At 35.8% G+C, this 14721-nt stretch overlaps 3 protein-coding genes across 4 annotated transcripts; 1 reads left to right on the forward strand and 2 right to left on the reverse strand.

Moving 5' to 3' along the window:
* The first annotated feature begins 3569 nt into the window (after positions 1-3569).
* LOC135835005 (uncharacterized) lies at positions 3570-6656 on the forward strand. Its single transcript, XM_065349049.1, has 11 exons — positions 3570-4425; positions 4512-4632; positions 4717-4832; positions 4901-5046; positions 5114-5298; positions 5373-5483; positions 5551-5773; positions 5841-5952; positions 6021-6141; positions 6219-6399; positions 6475-6656. The coding sequence occupies exons 1-11, from the start codon at positions 3745-3747 to the stop codon at positions 6644-6646; spliced, it is 2169 nt and encodes a 722-aa protein (XP_065205121.1). The 5' UTR covers positions 3570-3744; the 3' UTR covers positions 6647-6656.
* Positions 6642-8414, reverse strand: LOC135835009 (uncharacterized protein CG1161). 2 transcript variants are annotated; one of them, XM_065349053.1, is made up of 5 exons: positions 8196-8414; positions 8006-8106; positions 7807-7921; positions 7562-7732; positions 6642-7101 (listed from the first exon to the last, which is right to left on the reverse strand). In XM_065349053.1, exons 1-5 carry the CDS (start codon positions 8250-8252, stop codon positions 6904-6906), a joined length of 642 nt encoding a protein of 213 aa, XP_065205125.1. In that variant the 5' UTR covers positions 8253-8414; the 3' UTR covers positions 6642-6903. The 2 variants fall into 2 exon arrangements, with proteins under 2 accessions (XP_065205125.1, XP_065205126.1); XM_065349054.1 differs by having other exon boundaries at positions 7604-7732; positions 8196-8412.
* Positions 8415-12472: 4058 nt separating this feature from the next.
* Positions 12473-14472, reverse strand: LOC135835008 (ADP,ATP carrier protein 1-like). Its single transcript, XM_065349052.1, has 3 exons — positions 14212-14472; positions 13435-13696; positions 12473-13356 (listed from the first exon to the last, which is right to left on the reverse strand). Exons 1-3 carry the CDS (start codon positions 14369-14371, stop codon positions 12879-12881), a joined length of 900 nt encoding a protein of 299 aa, XP_065205124.1. The 5' UTR covers positions 14372-14472; the 3' UTR covers positions 12473-12878.
* Positions 14473-14721: the final 249 nt, after the last annotated feature.

Here is a 14721-nt window from a genome sequence, read left to right on the forward strand (position 1 = left end):
TGCATGGCTCAAGTATGAGAGCAGGCAGATTCTGGCAAAAAAATCGATCGTCGTTGTTTTACTTACACCACAATGCATAATTTTTCATATTCGTCGTTTTGGCAGATGCTGACAGGAGAAACTTTTGCTTTACTGTATTAAAAATATTACATCAAACACTCTCAATATTTTCACTTTTTCCCCAAATTTTGATTTGGTACCACCCCCTTCCCCTTGAGGGGCGAGGGACAAAATTGACTCAAAAATCGAGTTTTCTGGATTTTCAGCGGAAACGGAAAGTTACCAAGATTTCGACACCATACTCGATTTTTTTCACATTTTGATTTGGTACCACCCCCCCCCCCCGAGGGTTTAGGGGAAAAATTGACTTGGAAATCGTGGTTTCTAGCCTAAAGTACCAAGATTTTGACACCACACTCGATTTTGTTCACATTTACTCCAAATTTTAATTTGGTACCACCCCCCTTGTAATCGAGGGGCAAAAATGACTCGAGTCTCGAGTGGGTAGGTATGTTTTTTGTGACGCTGAATACGAATATGACGTCAGATTTTTTATTGGACAAGCCGCTTCGGTCCGTGTGTGTAACACATTGGGGGTGAATTTTTCGCCACCCCCTAATTTTGGGCGAAACTTTCGAAAGAAAATCTGGGGCATGTGATGTATCGAATTGTATGTTTTTGGTGACGCTGAACACGAATATGACGTCAGATTTTTGATTGGACCCCATCCAATGCCCCCAGCACCTCCACAAAGGGGTAAAAGTTCAAAAAAGTGTTTTGTTTGTGCGACACAATATGAAATAGTATGTTTTTTGTGACGCTGAATACGAATACGACGTCAGATTTTTGACTGGACAAGTCACTGCGATCCGTGTGTAACACCATAGGGATGAAATTCTTCACTTATTCGTTATTAAAAAGGATAAAAATATGAAAAAAGAAACAAGGTGTTACACACGGTTCGCAGCGACTTGTCCAATCAAAAATCTGACGTCATATTCGTATTCAGCGTCACAAAAAACATAGGAACTATTTCATGTGTCAGACGAACAAAACACTTTTTTGAACTTTTACCCCTTTGGGGAAGTGCTGGGAGCAGTGGATGGGGTCCAATCAAAAATCTGTCATTATATTCGTGTTCAGCGTCATCAAAAACATACAATTCGATATATCACATGCCCCAGATTTTCTTTCAAAAGTTTCGCCCAAAATTAGGGGGTGGGGAAAAATTCACCCCCAATGTGTTGTACACACGGATTGAAACGGCGGATTATCCAATAAAAAATCTGACGTCATATTCGTAGTCAGCGTCACAAAAAAACATACCTACCTACTATTTCAGGTGTCGCACAAACAAAACACTTTTTTGAACTTTTACCCCTTTGGGGAAGTGCTGGGAGCAGTGGATGGGGTCCAATCAAAAATCTGTCATTATATTCGTGTTCAGCGTCATCAAAAACATACAATTCGATATATCACATGCCCCAGATTTTCTTTTGAAAGTTTCGCCCAAAATTAGGGGGTCGGGAAAAATTCACCCCCAATGTGTTGTACACACGGATTGAAACGGCGGCTTATCCAATAAAAAATCTGACGTCATATTCGTATTCAGCGTCACAAAAAAACATACCTACCTACTATTTCAGGTGTCGCACAAACAAAACACTTTTTTGAACTTTTACCCCTTTGGGGAGGTGCGGGGGCCGTGGATGGGGTCCAATCAAAAATCTGTCGTCATATTCGTGTTCAGCGTCACCAAAAACATACAATTCGATATATCACATGCCCCAGATTTTCTTTCAAAAGTTTCGCCCAAAATTAGGGGGTGGAGAAAAATTCACCCCCCCCCCCGTGACACACGCAGATCTCGGCGACTTGTCCACCATAAGGCGTCATATATCGATGGTAGATCGTGGCCGAAAAATTAGGTGCTGAAGCGAACGGGGGCGGAATGATTTCAATTTTTATATTTTTTTCAGTGCATTTTTGAATATTTTTGTTATTTTTCGACATTCAAACCGGCATAAGTCCCCCCCCCCCCGTGAACTTCAGCAGCTAAAATTTTGGCTCATAATACATTTTTTGATGCTCTATCCGCCTGTGAAAACATTTTTTCGATTGGCGAGTCACACTTTAGGTAGCTTCCTTGTAAGTTTCAACGTTTCAAATAATTCTTGAAGCTCCAGCGTTATTTTTAATTTCTCCATGATTTCAAAATTTCTTTCGAAGGCATAACAATTAATTTGGGTAGCTAAAAATGGAGTTGTGGCTTACTTTCAATCTACTTGAAGCATTTATCTTTCAACTGCCTAGGTTAATTTCTGGCTCTTCTAGGGAAACAAATTTAAAAATCATGGAACAAGTGAAAACCGCGCAAGGAGGTTGCAGAATTCCTGAAATTTTTGTTTTTTTGAAATTCTTTACTTATGGTCAACAGAATGCATTTGAGAAGTTCACCTGAAAATGGAACCAAATGTGAATCAGATCGAAAATAAACTGCGTACAATTCAATTTTTTGCTGGCCAAATTAATTTCCACGTTTTCTAGAGAAATTTCAAAATTCTGCAGAAATTGAAAATCGCACCAGAGGTTTCATGAATGACCGAAAATGGTAAAATTCGGTTGGAGGGAGTCTATATTAATTTCAGAACAAATTTGCATCACTTTTACTAAAACAAAATACGTAGGTACTTATTGAAAAAAATTTGCTGAAAATGGGTATTTTTAAAGTTTTAAATCTCATCTACTAAAAATCGTAAAATCAATTTGAATTTTGAACAGTTTGGATTCTGGGATTTTTTTAAAGGAAAGAGAACCTAAAACTGAAAAAATTGTAAACTAAAAACTGAAACTTTTATTTTTCTGTTTTCTAGTCCTGAAAATTAAAAAAAAAAATTACACATTCCCACTGGTTTCTATCATCTATAATTATATGAATGGAACAGAAATGAAAATCTATATATTGTACAACTGGATACATTATATTTTGTACCTTTAAAGTAGGTAGATTTCAACTTCTGTGGTACCTACTTACTGGATTTGGTTTTCTTCGAATTTCTTAATCATGTTATTAATCCCAGAATGTGCCATCGTATCGATCGAATTATCCATTTTGTATTTTAGCTATACCTCATGAAGTTTTTAATCTTAATCCTGCTTCGATTCGTTCTATTTATCAATTTGCAAACAATGTATTGAGAGTTTGATGTGCAATAAAGTTTCAACGACAACATTTCAAAAGTAGGAGTAGAATTTTTCAACGCAATTAATTATTCTCTATCGCAATCAAATTTAAAATTAATGACTAACACCAAGTAGCTTATAAAAAATCCAAGAGTTCTCTACAAACGCTTTATCCGTGTTTTTTGGAGATAAATGTTTAAAATAAATAAGTTAATATATTTGCATAACCAGTCCGCCGTAAATATCTTTAAGATTCGAAACGTGTAAACGTGTTCCAAAGTAAATTATTTTATTATTCATTCCTTCATTTTCGAATCAGGCAACTTCTTAGACACATCCTCTTCAGCATCAAAGTTGGCAACATTGCAAATCCGAGCACGTGAGTCGTGAAGACGAAGTGATATCCTATCAGTAAAAATTATACACTCGTGGTTCGGAAATCGTTTGTGAAATTTTCGATTCAATCGTTGTAATTTTTACATTCTACGTTATAATTTCCCGAGTTACATTCCAGAAACATTTCAAGCCAATCTTCAAACTCGTTCCGGTCGTTATTCCGATATGGGTAAGAAACCAAAACAGAACAAATGGAAAGTAGTCGATCCCGGCGGAGTTACTGGAACTTTCCCAGATCTTATCAGTATAGAAGAACTAGTGGATTACAAAGCTATTCGAGGTAAAGATCAATACTCCGATCCAGTCGTCGATGACGTCTCATCAACGAAGAAAAAACGTAAAAAGAAAAAGAAGCCAGTCACTTCTGGTGAACCAAAATCATCCGAGCAAACAGAAAATACTCCTGCTCTTTCGAAAGTAAAATCCAAAAGAAAAACGCCACCTGATGATGAAGAACCGAGCGTGGATGCAAAAAAACGAAAAAAGAAGAAGAAACCGGTCACTTCTGGCAAGTCCAAATCATCCGAGCAAACGCAGGATGCTCCTACTCTTTCGAAAGCACAATCCAAAACAGAAACGTCACCTGATAATAAAGAACCGAGCGTAGATGCGAAAAAAAGAAAAAAGAAGAAACAAGCTGCCTCTAAGAAACGAAAATTAACCGATCAAAGCGAAAGTCCTGCGAATAAAAAGATGAAACCTAACGTAGAAACTGCACCAGATGACGAAGAAGCGAATGTTGATACAAATGATACCGATATGTCAGCATGGATGGAGTTCAATTTAGCTGATCAAATTATCAAAGCTTTAGCTGCTAAGAAATTCTCCACTCCTACTGAAATTCAGGTAAATCTTGAGAAAATCAGTACCAATTAACTTGAATTCGTTAAAAATGTTGTTATTATTGTACTTACGTGTGTTTTTTAAAACAGTCTTTAACGTTGCCTGAAGCTATCGTAAGAAAAAAAGATGTATTAGGAGCTGCAGAAACTGGCAGTGGAAAAACGTTAGCTTTTGGGATACCCATTGTCAATGCGATTCTCGAAGCTCGAGGTGAGTTAATTCCCAACAACACTTCGATAAATTATCATCGAAATGAAATTCCCTAATTATCTTTGCATTACTGTGTTTACTTAGCTAATCAAAGCGAGAAAGACGATAAATTATGGGCATTGATAGTCACACCGACCAGAGAATTGACCATCCAAGTTAAAAATCATCTCTCCGATCTGTGCAAATTTACCGACATCAAAGTAAATATTTTCACTCTTCTCTCTTGTTATTCTCGTTTCATCGTTAACTGATATTTTCCACGATCAAGGTTTTGGAAATCGTTGGAGGTTTATCGATCGAGAAACAAGACAGAAAGCTATCCGAGAAACCAGAAATTGTCGTCGGAACTCCTGGTCGTTTATGGGAATTAATTCGATCAGAAAATGAACACTTGTTGAAAGTCGATCACGTCAAGTACGTTTGGTTTTATTTCATTTTATTTGTAATGCTGGATTATTCGTCTAATCGATCGTTTTCGCAGATTTTTCGTCATCGATGAAGCTGATCGTATGCTGGAAAAATTTCATTTCGCCGAGTTCACCAATTTACTCGAGCGTATGAATTTAAATTCGAAGAAGTCCGATAGACGACAAACTTTGGTGTTTTCTGCTACTCTTAGTTTGACTCACGCACCTCCTTCGTACGTTTATAATAAAAAAAAGAAAGGTATCCAACGTTCTCTCAATTAATAACTTGGCGACTGATTTGCATTCCTATTCAAAAATGATTTATTTTCGTAGGTAAAATGAAAAATGATCAAATGAAAATGACGCCGGAACAGAAACTGAAATCATTCGTGAAATCTTTAAATTTGAAAAACCCAGCCATCATCGATATCACCCAGAAACATGGTAAATATTTGGAAAAAAATCATACAATTAGAAGAGATCATTTTTCAAATTGTGATGTATTTTTCAGTACTGCCTTCTCGAATATCCGAGTCTTGTATCCAATGCCCCGCCGATGAAAAAGATTACTACTTGCATTACTTGTTGAAAATGCACACCGGTAGAAAAATAGTATTTTCCAACAGTATCAACTGTGTTCGAAGGTTACATCGATTACTAAATGTTTTACAATGCAACGCTAAGATCTTATTCGCCGATATTGCTCAAAATCAAAGGCTCAAGAATTTAGAAAAGTAAATTAATTTTTTGTTTAATTTATCGATCGACTCACGTGAATTATAACTCGTTGATCTTGTTCAGCTTTCAGAAAGATCCGAATGGATTACTTTTAGCTACTGATGTCGCCGCTAGGGGATTAGATATTCCTAATGTTGAATATATTATTCATTATGAAGTACCTAAAGCTAGTGAGGTAAGTAATTAGTCGAAAATCTTAGCCAAATTTCTGCTTTTGTTTTACTAAGATGTTAATTTTTATAGATTTACGTGCATCGAAGTGGCAGATCAGTTCGTGGGCTAACAGCTGAAGGAACTTCCATACTATTTGTCAGTCCTTCTGAAAATTATCACTTCGAGAAGATCAGAAACACGTTGGGCAAAAGTAAGCTACCATTTTCATCGTAAATAATCATCGAACGATTTCTTAGAAATAACTCATCGAAAATTCTCAATTTTTAGCTGAAAAAATACCATCGTACAAGATGGCCATCCCCGAAGTATTCGCTGCATCGAAACGTCTTGTTAATCTTGGTAGAAAAATCGAACAGCTCGAGTCTAAAATGAAAACAGTTCAATCGAATGCCAATTGGGTGGAGAAATGCGCTAAAGAGATGGATATTTTATTAGATGACGAAGACATGTACGTATTTCAAAGTATTTCTGAACCCTTCGTACGATTAAATAATCAATACAATTTCTTTTTTCAACGTTACAGGCCAGAAAAACTCGACGATCGTGAGAAGAAAACCCAAAAACTAACGATAAAACGATTAAAAGCTGAACTGAAGCAGCTCATGTCGAAACCTATCGTACCTTTACAAGAATCTATGCGTTACCCATCTTTCTCGACTGTTCAATCTTATTTGAAAATAAACGCTAATGTTTAAATGAAAATAATACTTTAATTGTAATATATTACACGATTTAAAAAAAAAAACACTACATACAACAAATAAATACAATATCAACATAATTATAATACAAAATAAATCACAAGACGTTCGCAAAATAATAATACACGCCAATAATCTTAGAATCTAACACATGGTAATTTTTATCTATCCGTTTTAAATAATTTCGTAATATGAAATGAAAGTAAATCATAGAGAGGAATGAAATGAAAGAGGCGAGGATGCTGGAGAATCTAATTCAGCATGGTGTGCTGATTATAGATGTGATTCCTTTGCTCGCGAACCTGCTTCTTCCATTTATCTTGCTGGGCGCTGACTCTATGCAGAACATTAGTATTGGATCCACCTTCTGCTGAGACTCCAGCTCCACCGCTGATAGTCATTTGTTGCGGTCCGCCGAAAGTTTCAGTTCTTTGATCAGGAACTTCGTCCTACGAAAAAATATTCATTCAGTGACGAACTCAATTCACAGCTGATTATTGAAATGACACAAATGAACGTGCAACGAAGCATTAACGATGCGAACATTAAAAAACATGCGCGATGATTTGCAATCTAGTATCTGAATAAAGCAATTAATTGAATGTTGCACATTCATTAAAACTTGTAGTACGTGTTACGTGCTTGCAGGGTAAATTTCACGACGACAAAACACCAGAAAGTTGGAGTAAGCGGATGAGTTGAGGTTTTTTTCCAAAACGAGGGAAATTAAGCGTAATATACACAGAACATTGACACATGCTTTTGCATTATATTGATGCAATTACTTATATATGTCTCGATTGGGTTATGTGTGGCAACAAACACCTAAGCGAGTAAGTAATTTCATCGTAGGTCAATTTCGAACAAATTATTCCACCGATTTTGTTGTAACACGTATAACGCACTTACAAGGCGTTCAGCATGGTAATAGTCTTCCATTAAAGAGCATACCTCCTCGTTTGTGTGCTCCACGTAATTACTTCTACGCAGCCGATTGTTCAATAACGGGTCCAGACAGATTAAGAACATCATATAAACTAACAGCAACGATATCACCCAAACGACGATTATAACAACGACCTGAAGATGAGAGAAATATCAATATTGTTATCGTGGACAAACATAACATTTATTTTTGAGACAAAAAAACTCACTTTGATTGTAGTAGTGTTTCTAGCTTCGTATTTACATTGACATCTGGGACAAGTTTCTACTGTTTTATTTTGAGCTTTACCTTCCGTCGGAGGTATAACAACCGAATCGCAATCACTGAAAAATATACATCACGATGTTGATGTTGACATTTGAATGTAATCGATATCAGTAGGTATATGTGAAGAAATATTTATTTACTTGTTGGGAGGGACGTTACGAATATGCAACTCTTTGTAAATCTGAGTTCCATTGATCACGGTACAAATGCATTTACATCGAGCATCCTCGTAAGACTGGCCCTGAAATATATACATTTCGAAATTAATATTTAATTATGAATAATCCGATAATGAACGGAAATTATCAGTGAAGAAATAGTGGTGCTTACTTGGATTATGGTAACGCATAAGATGATCTTCAAAGCGAATATGACGAGTATATTCATTTTTAGATGATTTCTTGATCAGATAAAGTTCACATTTCGATAACCAATTTAATCATGATGATTACATTTTTAGAAATTAATTCATTTTTAATAACCTGATTTCAATTTTCGTTCAATGAAATGTAGTTCAAATTATCCAGAAAATTATCAATCAAAAAATCTGAAGAATTGGCAAATTAAAAAGTGCAAGGTTGCTAAATTTACACCATAGTTACATGAAATTATTCATAGGAGTGTTACTGAATTTCTATTTTTGTACGAGAAGTTATTTTGTCAGGTCGCAGGTAAGTCTAAGTGGGTTGCCACTTGCCGATTTATGATTTTAAATTTTTTTCAAAAATCGGAAAATCTTCAATTCTTCATACTTGAATATTAATTTATTAAATTAAATTAAAATTCATAGTTAGAAACTTTGAATGAAAGACGTCGACCGTATATAATGGACGAATAATTCAACGGTGAAAAAATGACAAAATGTGAAGCCTAGATTTTGGATGCAGAATCCTGGAAACCTTCTGCTCATGCGCCAAACATGACGCTTACGGTGCTGGTGGAGAGAGAGACGGTGTACTGGTTGAACGTGGGTTGTACCAGAGACCCGTCTCTCTCTCCACCAACGCCGTAAGCATCATGTTTGGCGCATGTGCAGAACGTTTCCAGGATTCTGCATCCAAAATGTGGCCGTCATTTCCTGCGATTTGAATTATTCGTCCATTATATACGGTCGACGATGAAAGATGAAACTTTTGGCTTTAATTTTAGCTTTCAAGAATCCTTTAAGAAAACTGAAACCAACATTGAGAAAAGTAGGTAAAATGTGAAAACCAAAAAAGAACTCAGAAGTCAGAAGTTCAGAACTCAAATAGAAACTGAACCAAATGAGTTCAGAATTTGTAAAAAAGCTGAAAGAAAGCTGAATAAATAAAGCTTTTGGCTAGAGCTTTTAGCTTTCAAAAATCCCAAACTTCCTCAGCTTTCAGCTTTTAGCTTTCATTCAGTTTCAGCCTTCAGGATGGGTATACTGATAATAATTTAGTGTTAACTGTCAAATAATGCCAATTACATATGTCAATTTTGATTTTGAATGTATGTACCTACATAAATATTATTATGAATATTGAATTTATTTCATTTTCCAATTTTCTTCTCCTAATTCTAAATCTAAATCATCAATCTTCCACCTTCAAAGTTCTAAACCTTCAATTTTTTTTTATTTTTATTTTTTTTCATCATGTATTAACAAACAAATCAAACAATTAACATGAATTACTCAACACTCAACTAATGAGAATGAGATTGCTAAATGATCAATTCAATTCTGAATTTTTATGAATTTTTTCAATGTTCAAAAAACGAAAATGAATTTTACCGATTTTAGGATTGATAAATTTCGAAATTTTTTTTAGAGAAAAGTTGGACTGAACAAAAGTAAATAATTTGAGACTTGAGTAATTTCTTATTTCGGAAATTGAGGATTTTCTTCAATTTTTTTCAAACGATTTCGATTACATACTTATGTTGATTTTGATTTCCAAAGCCAAATTCGGAGATGCAGAATTGTAGACAGAAACAAAAAGCCATGTTGATAGAAAATAAATACCTACTATACTTAGCTGTAAAATTTCATCTGCTGAAACTCTGTTCGATATTTTAAATCATTTTGGAGCCTCCAGTTGATTTTTTAAACTTGAAATTTCCCCAAAATTACGAAGTCGACTGCTGGTGTATTTCAAGTCGTTTTAGAGCCCCCAGCAACTTTTTCAAAGGTCGTATCAGTCGTATGGCGTTTTTTGGGAAATTGAAATTTCCAAAAAGTAGCTGGAAGCTTCGAAACCATTTGAAACCATCACGTAGTCGACTTCATATCGTATTGAAATTAGTTTGCGAAGTTAATTTGAGCTTGCCAACTCCATTTGATAAAATGTTGCGGGAATTTCAAGTTTCAAAAATCTACTGGGAGGCTTCAGTAATTTTCAAAAAGTCGCTGGAGGCTACAAAAGGACTTGAACCCACCTGAAGTCGTCTTCAGAGGGTGTTAAAATTGGAGTGCAGAGTAAATTTCAGCCTTACATCTCCATTTGATTAAATTTTATGAAAATTTAAAGTTTCAAAAATCTGCTGGAGGCTCCAGAACTTTTTAAAAACTTGCTGGAGGCTCCAAAAGGACTTGAACCCACCTGAAGTCGTCTTCAGAAGGTGTTAAAATTGGAGTGCAGAGTAAATTTCAGCTTTCCTTCTCCATTTGATGAAATTTTGTGAAAATTCAAAGTTTCAAAAATCTGCTGGAGGCTCCAGGGATTTTCAAAAAGTCGCTGGAGGCTCCAAAACGACTTGAAATTCACCTGCAGTACTTCGCTGCGCATTGAAATTAGTTTGCAGAATAAATTTCAGCTTTCCAACTCCATTTGATGAAATTTTGTGGGAATTTCGAGTTCTAAAAATCTGCTGGAGGCTCCAGAACTGCTCATAACGGTTTGAAACCGTTTCCAATCGATTTGGCATTTCGAAAATAGGGTATATCTCAAATTTCAGTGTTTTTGGTCAATTTGATAAAATTTTGATTTTTCCCCTCATTTTTGGCCTAAATTTGATTTCCAAAAATTCACCAAAAATCGAAAAATGCACTTTAGCACTTGAAATTTTGACAGGTAATGAATTTTTATCCGATCTACCTTTGTACGTGTTGAAAAATATCGTGCAAGTCCTTATACAAGGGCTGTTAGACATGTTCCTTAGAACTCACCCTTTAAGAAAAAATTTGTCACGGAGGATCGACCGGTGGGGGAGGGGGTTCAATAGATCCTTCAGCGGGCTCCCCGACTATATGAATGTTTTAATTTTAATTTTAGAAACATAAAAATTTTGTCACTTCTCAAAAAATCAAAACTTTTTTTTTTTAATTCCGAATTTTTTTCTTTTTTTTTGAAATTGAAATTCCAAATGAAGTTGTGGAAAAAATGGAATGAAATTTTGCGTTTAGAACTTGAAAGCATTAATTTTTTCCTTTGCGGGTCTCAAAAACATTGAGAAAGACAATCGAAAAGCGAAAACATTTTCAGTTGATGAAATTTTACAGCAATTTTACTTCGAAAATCGAAAACCAGAACAATATTTTGGAGAAAAGAAAATCGAGGAAAGTCCTCAATTTTCAATAGGATTGATTATTCAATCACTAATTCAGTTTTTTTTTTCAAATAAGGATGACAAATTTGATTTGAGTGATTGTTCAGTCGATCAGTCCAACTTCTGAAGAAAATCGAAAATTCTTGAAATTGAAAGTTGATTAGTTCGCCTTCTCTCAGACGTTGAAAAAACAAAGGAAAATGCATAAAAAAATTTAATTGAGAACTTCCTATGCATATACATACCCATTACCTATAAAAAAAATTCATTCAAAAGTCTAAACAAGAACACGTAATTTTCAAATTGCACCTCATTCACCTGCAAGTTGCCAAAATAAGGTTTGAACTTCATACAAAAAATGCTGAGTGTGTTCATTTATTTTGCAAGTCAACAAGATGAATACGCCAGCGAGACGCGAATTTTGTAGTTTTCCCCGAACCGCAAAATGCCTATCTACATACTTAACTAAAATCCTCTAGAATTTCCAAATTTGAAAATTCATTGTCAATTTCATTTCAATTCACTCGATTACATTTCGAGTTTTCAACTGTAATCTTTCTCCACGTACAGCCCTAGAAGGCCATTTACAATAATTGTCATACTACTTCGTTTCGCGAAAGCTCAAGTCAATAAAACTTATCCTTTGAACCATGTTCATTACACTCATTACGCTATCTTTATTCATGACGAGACTTCCGATAAGAGTTCACGTTCCCTGCAAGGTCAGACAATCGGAAAGAAATTAGCGTCAGGAACGTGAATCATAAATTCACGTGTTTTCTCAGTGATCTTCCACTAATGAATTTGCCAAGCACACCCTAATCCAATGTATCTCATTCCCTGTGCTATGCCTACAACGCCCATTATAAAATTTCACGATAAGCAGTCAGAACAATGATTTCACTGATAAAAAACGAACTTTCGTATCATAAATGAGACAACTACGTCGTGATGAAATTTTCTCAATTTGTCTAGAAATATAACTTTGACCCGAAGACTATCACTCTATAGAATTACGACTGCAAACAGTATCATCAATTCCGTATTCGGAGAAGGAACTGAAAAGAAATGAAGAATTCGATTCATAAATAGTATAGTAGTATACGGAATTAAATGTATTTAAATATATTACAAATAAATTAACGACTTATTCAACATAAATTTAATCGAATTTTACACTTCATTTTACTTACTCAAGTGTACAACATTTAAACAAAACATGGAAACGAAAAACACAGAGGAATTGAATATTCGATTAAATATACGGATTCTGGATATATTTGTAAATAATAAAAACCTGAACGACCGAGAGAGAAATTTACTTTAGATAAAATTCCGGGAATTATTACGAAGGAATGCGATGCGAATTAAGCTTGTTCACTGAATTATCTGGGAATGTAGCTATTAAATATTTTTTCTTTTCAGAACGTCGTATTCTATGCCTATGATTTTATTACTTTACACAGAATCGTATCGTGGATTACGATTTTATAGAAAATTTGTCTACAACAGGCGTTTCAATTCATCGTAGAATACTAACACGAGGGCGCCACCGGTACCTCTCAATACGTTAGAGAATGCTCCCTTGAAGAAAGCGCCAGCTCCTTCGGACTTGGCAATCTTGGCCCAACAGTCCATGGTGCCTTTGTATTGCTGTTCAGATGCTTTACGTCCGGACTGCATCATCATTCTTCTTCTTACGGTATCGAATGGATAGGACATAATACCAGCGAAGGTGGTGACGAATTGAGCGATAGCCCATGAAATCAAGAACGGCGTGTTCTTGGGATCTGGTAACATACCTTTGGCGGTGTCGAAGAAACCGAAGTACGCGGCACGGTAGATGATGATACCTTGCACCGATACGCCGAAACCACGATATAAACCGATGATACCGTCGGATTTCACCGTTTTTCCTATACAGTCGACTAAACCTTTGAATTCTCTTTCGGCGGGACCTTTACCGACATCAGCGGCCAATCTGTGAACCAAAACATTGACATGTTAGTATCACGTAAGCAGATTCGATACAAGTTAGTGTATTTCGAATAACATTTACCTAGTACGAGCGAAATCTAACGGATAGACGAAGCACAGAGATGTAGCTCCGGCAGCACCACCTGAAGCTAAATTGGCTACGAAGTATCTCCAGAATTGAGTTTTCTTATCGACGCCTTCCATGAAGATCTTCTTGTATACATCTTTGAATGCGAAATTTAAGGCCTGGGTTGGGAAATATCTGATGACATTGGCCATGTTACCTCTCCAGAAACTGACCATACCTTGTTCTTTTGGGATACGGACGAAACAATCGATGATACCTGAAACATAATTCAAACATTAGAGACCTCTTAACCAAATTGATCAACAGAATCTCCTCAATATCCCTACAATACACTCAATAACCCTAAATCAATACAATTAGGTCGATTGCATCAGCAACTAAAACCCTTCGTCCCTTCGTTCAAAAGTCAACTCATAGACCACATAGTTCGGCCTCATCTGAAAAATTACACAACCGAGTCGAAAAAGGTTACAAAAATACGTCAATTAATGAAGGAAATAAGAAGGCACAGACAACACGAAATGATTGCGATATAGCATCCGTCTAGCTTCAAGACCCATTAACCCTTTATAGATTTGACATTACAGAGAGACGGGTACCCCCTAAACACTGACCTAGTGCGCCGGAAACCCCAACAAACACTTTGCTCCCACGTACATCTTTTATATAAAATATCCATACAGGTAGCTAATTAACTGAAGGATGATTTCTCAGAGGAATTCTAAAGATAATAATTAAAATAAAAACTCAGGGCGTATGACCTCTACTTACCTTTATATTGGTTTTCTTTGGTGATTTGTTTCGATGCATGTTGAACTTGTAGCAATAATTTTACTCTTTCGATCGGTGCTACGGCTGTTTTAGAAACAGCAGCGGAGATTCCTCCAGCGAGGAAATCCTTTGCAAATGCTACAGCATCCGGGGACGACATTTTACCACGAACAAGTTAACACAACGAGGCCACGAAATAGAAGAAAGATCGGACCGCAAATCTCGTCTCTTCGGTACGCTGGTTTAACTAACACCAACACACACACACATTCCTTGAAATATAATACATCACCGACATGCGCGCTCAGTAATTGGTGGTAAAGCTTGTATTCGCAATAGCCATTCCAAAATCAATCATACCAAAGCGTTTTTTGGTAGGTAAAACAAGTAGGTTTCCTCGCAAAAAGTAGTAAAAAGCCAAAAACTTACTTGAAAATTTTTCAATTTCAGTGCTGCCTTGAAAAAATATTCCAAAAAGTATCGTTTAGCTATTTTTCGCGCTTTTTTGGC

The sequence above is a fragment of the Planococcus citri genome, chromosome 2 (genome assembly GCF_950023065.1).
Source record: "Planococcus citri chromosome 2, ihPlaCitr1.1, whole genome shotgun sequence".
NCBI classification, from domain to species: domain Eukaryota; kingdom Metazoa; phylum Arthropoda; class Insecta; order Hemiptera; family Pseudococcidae; genus Planococcus; species Planococcus citri.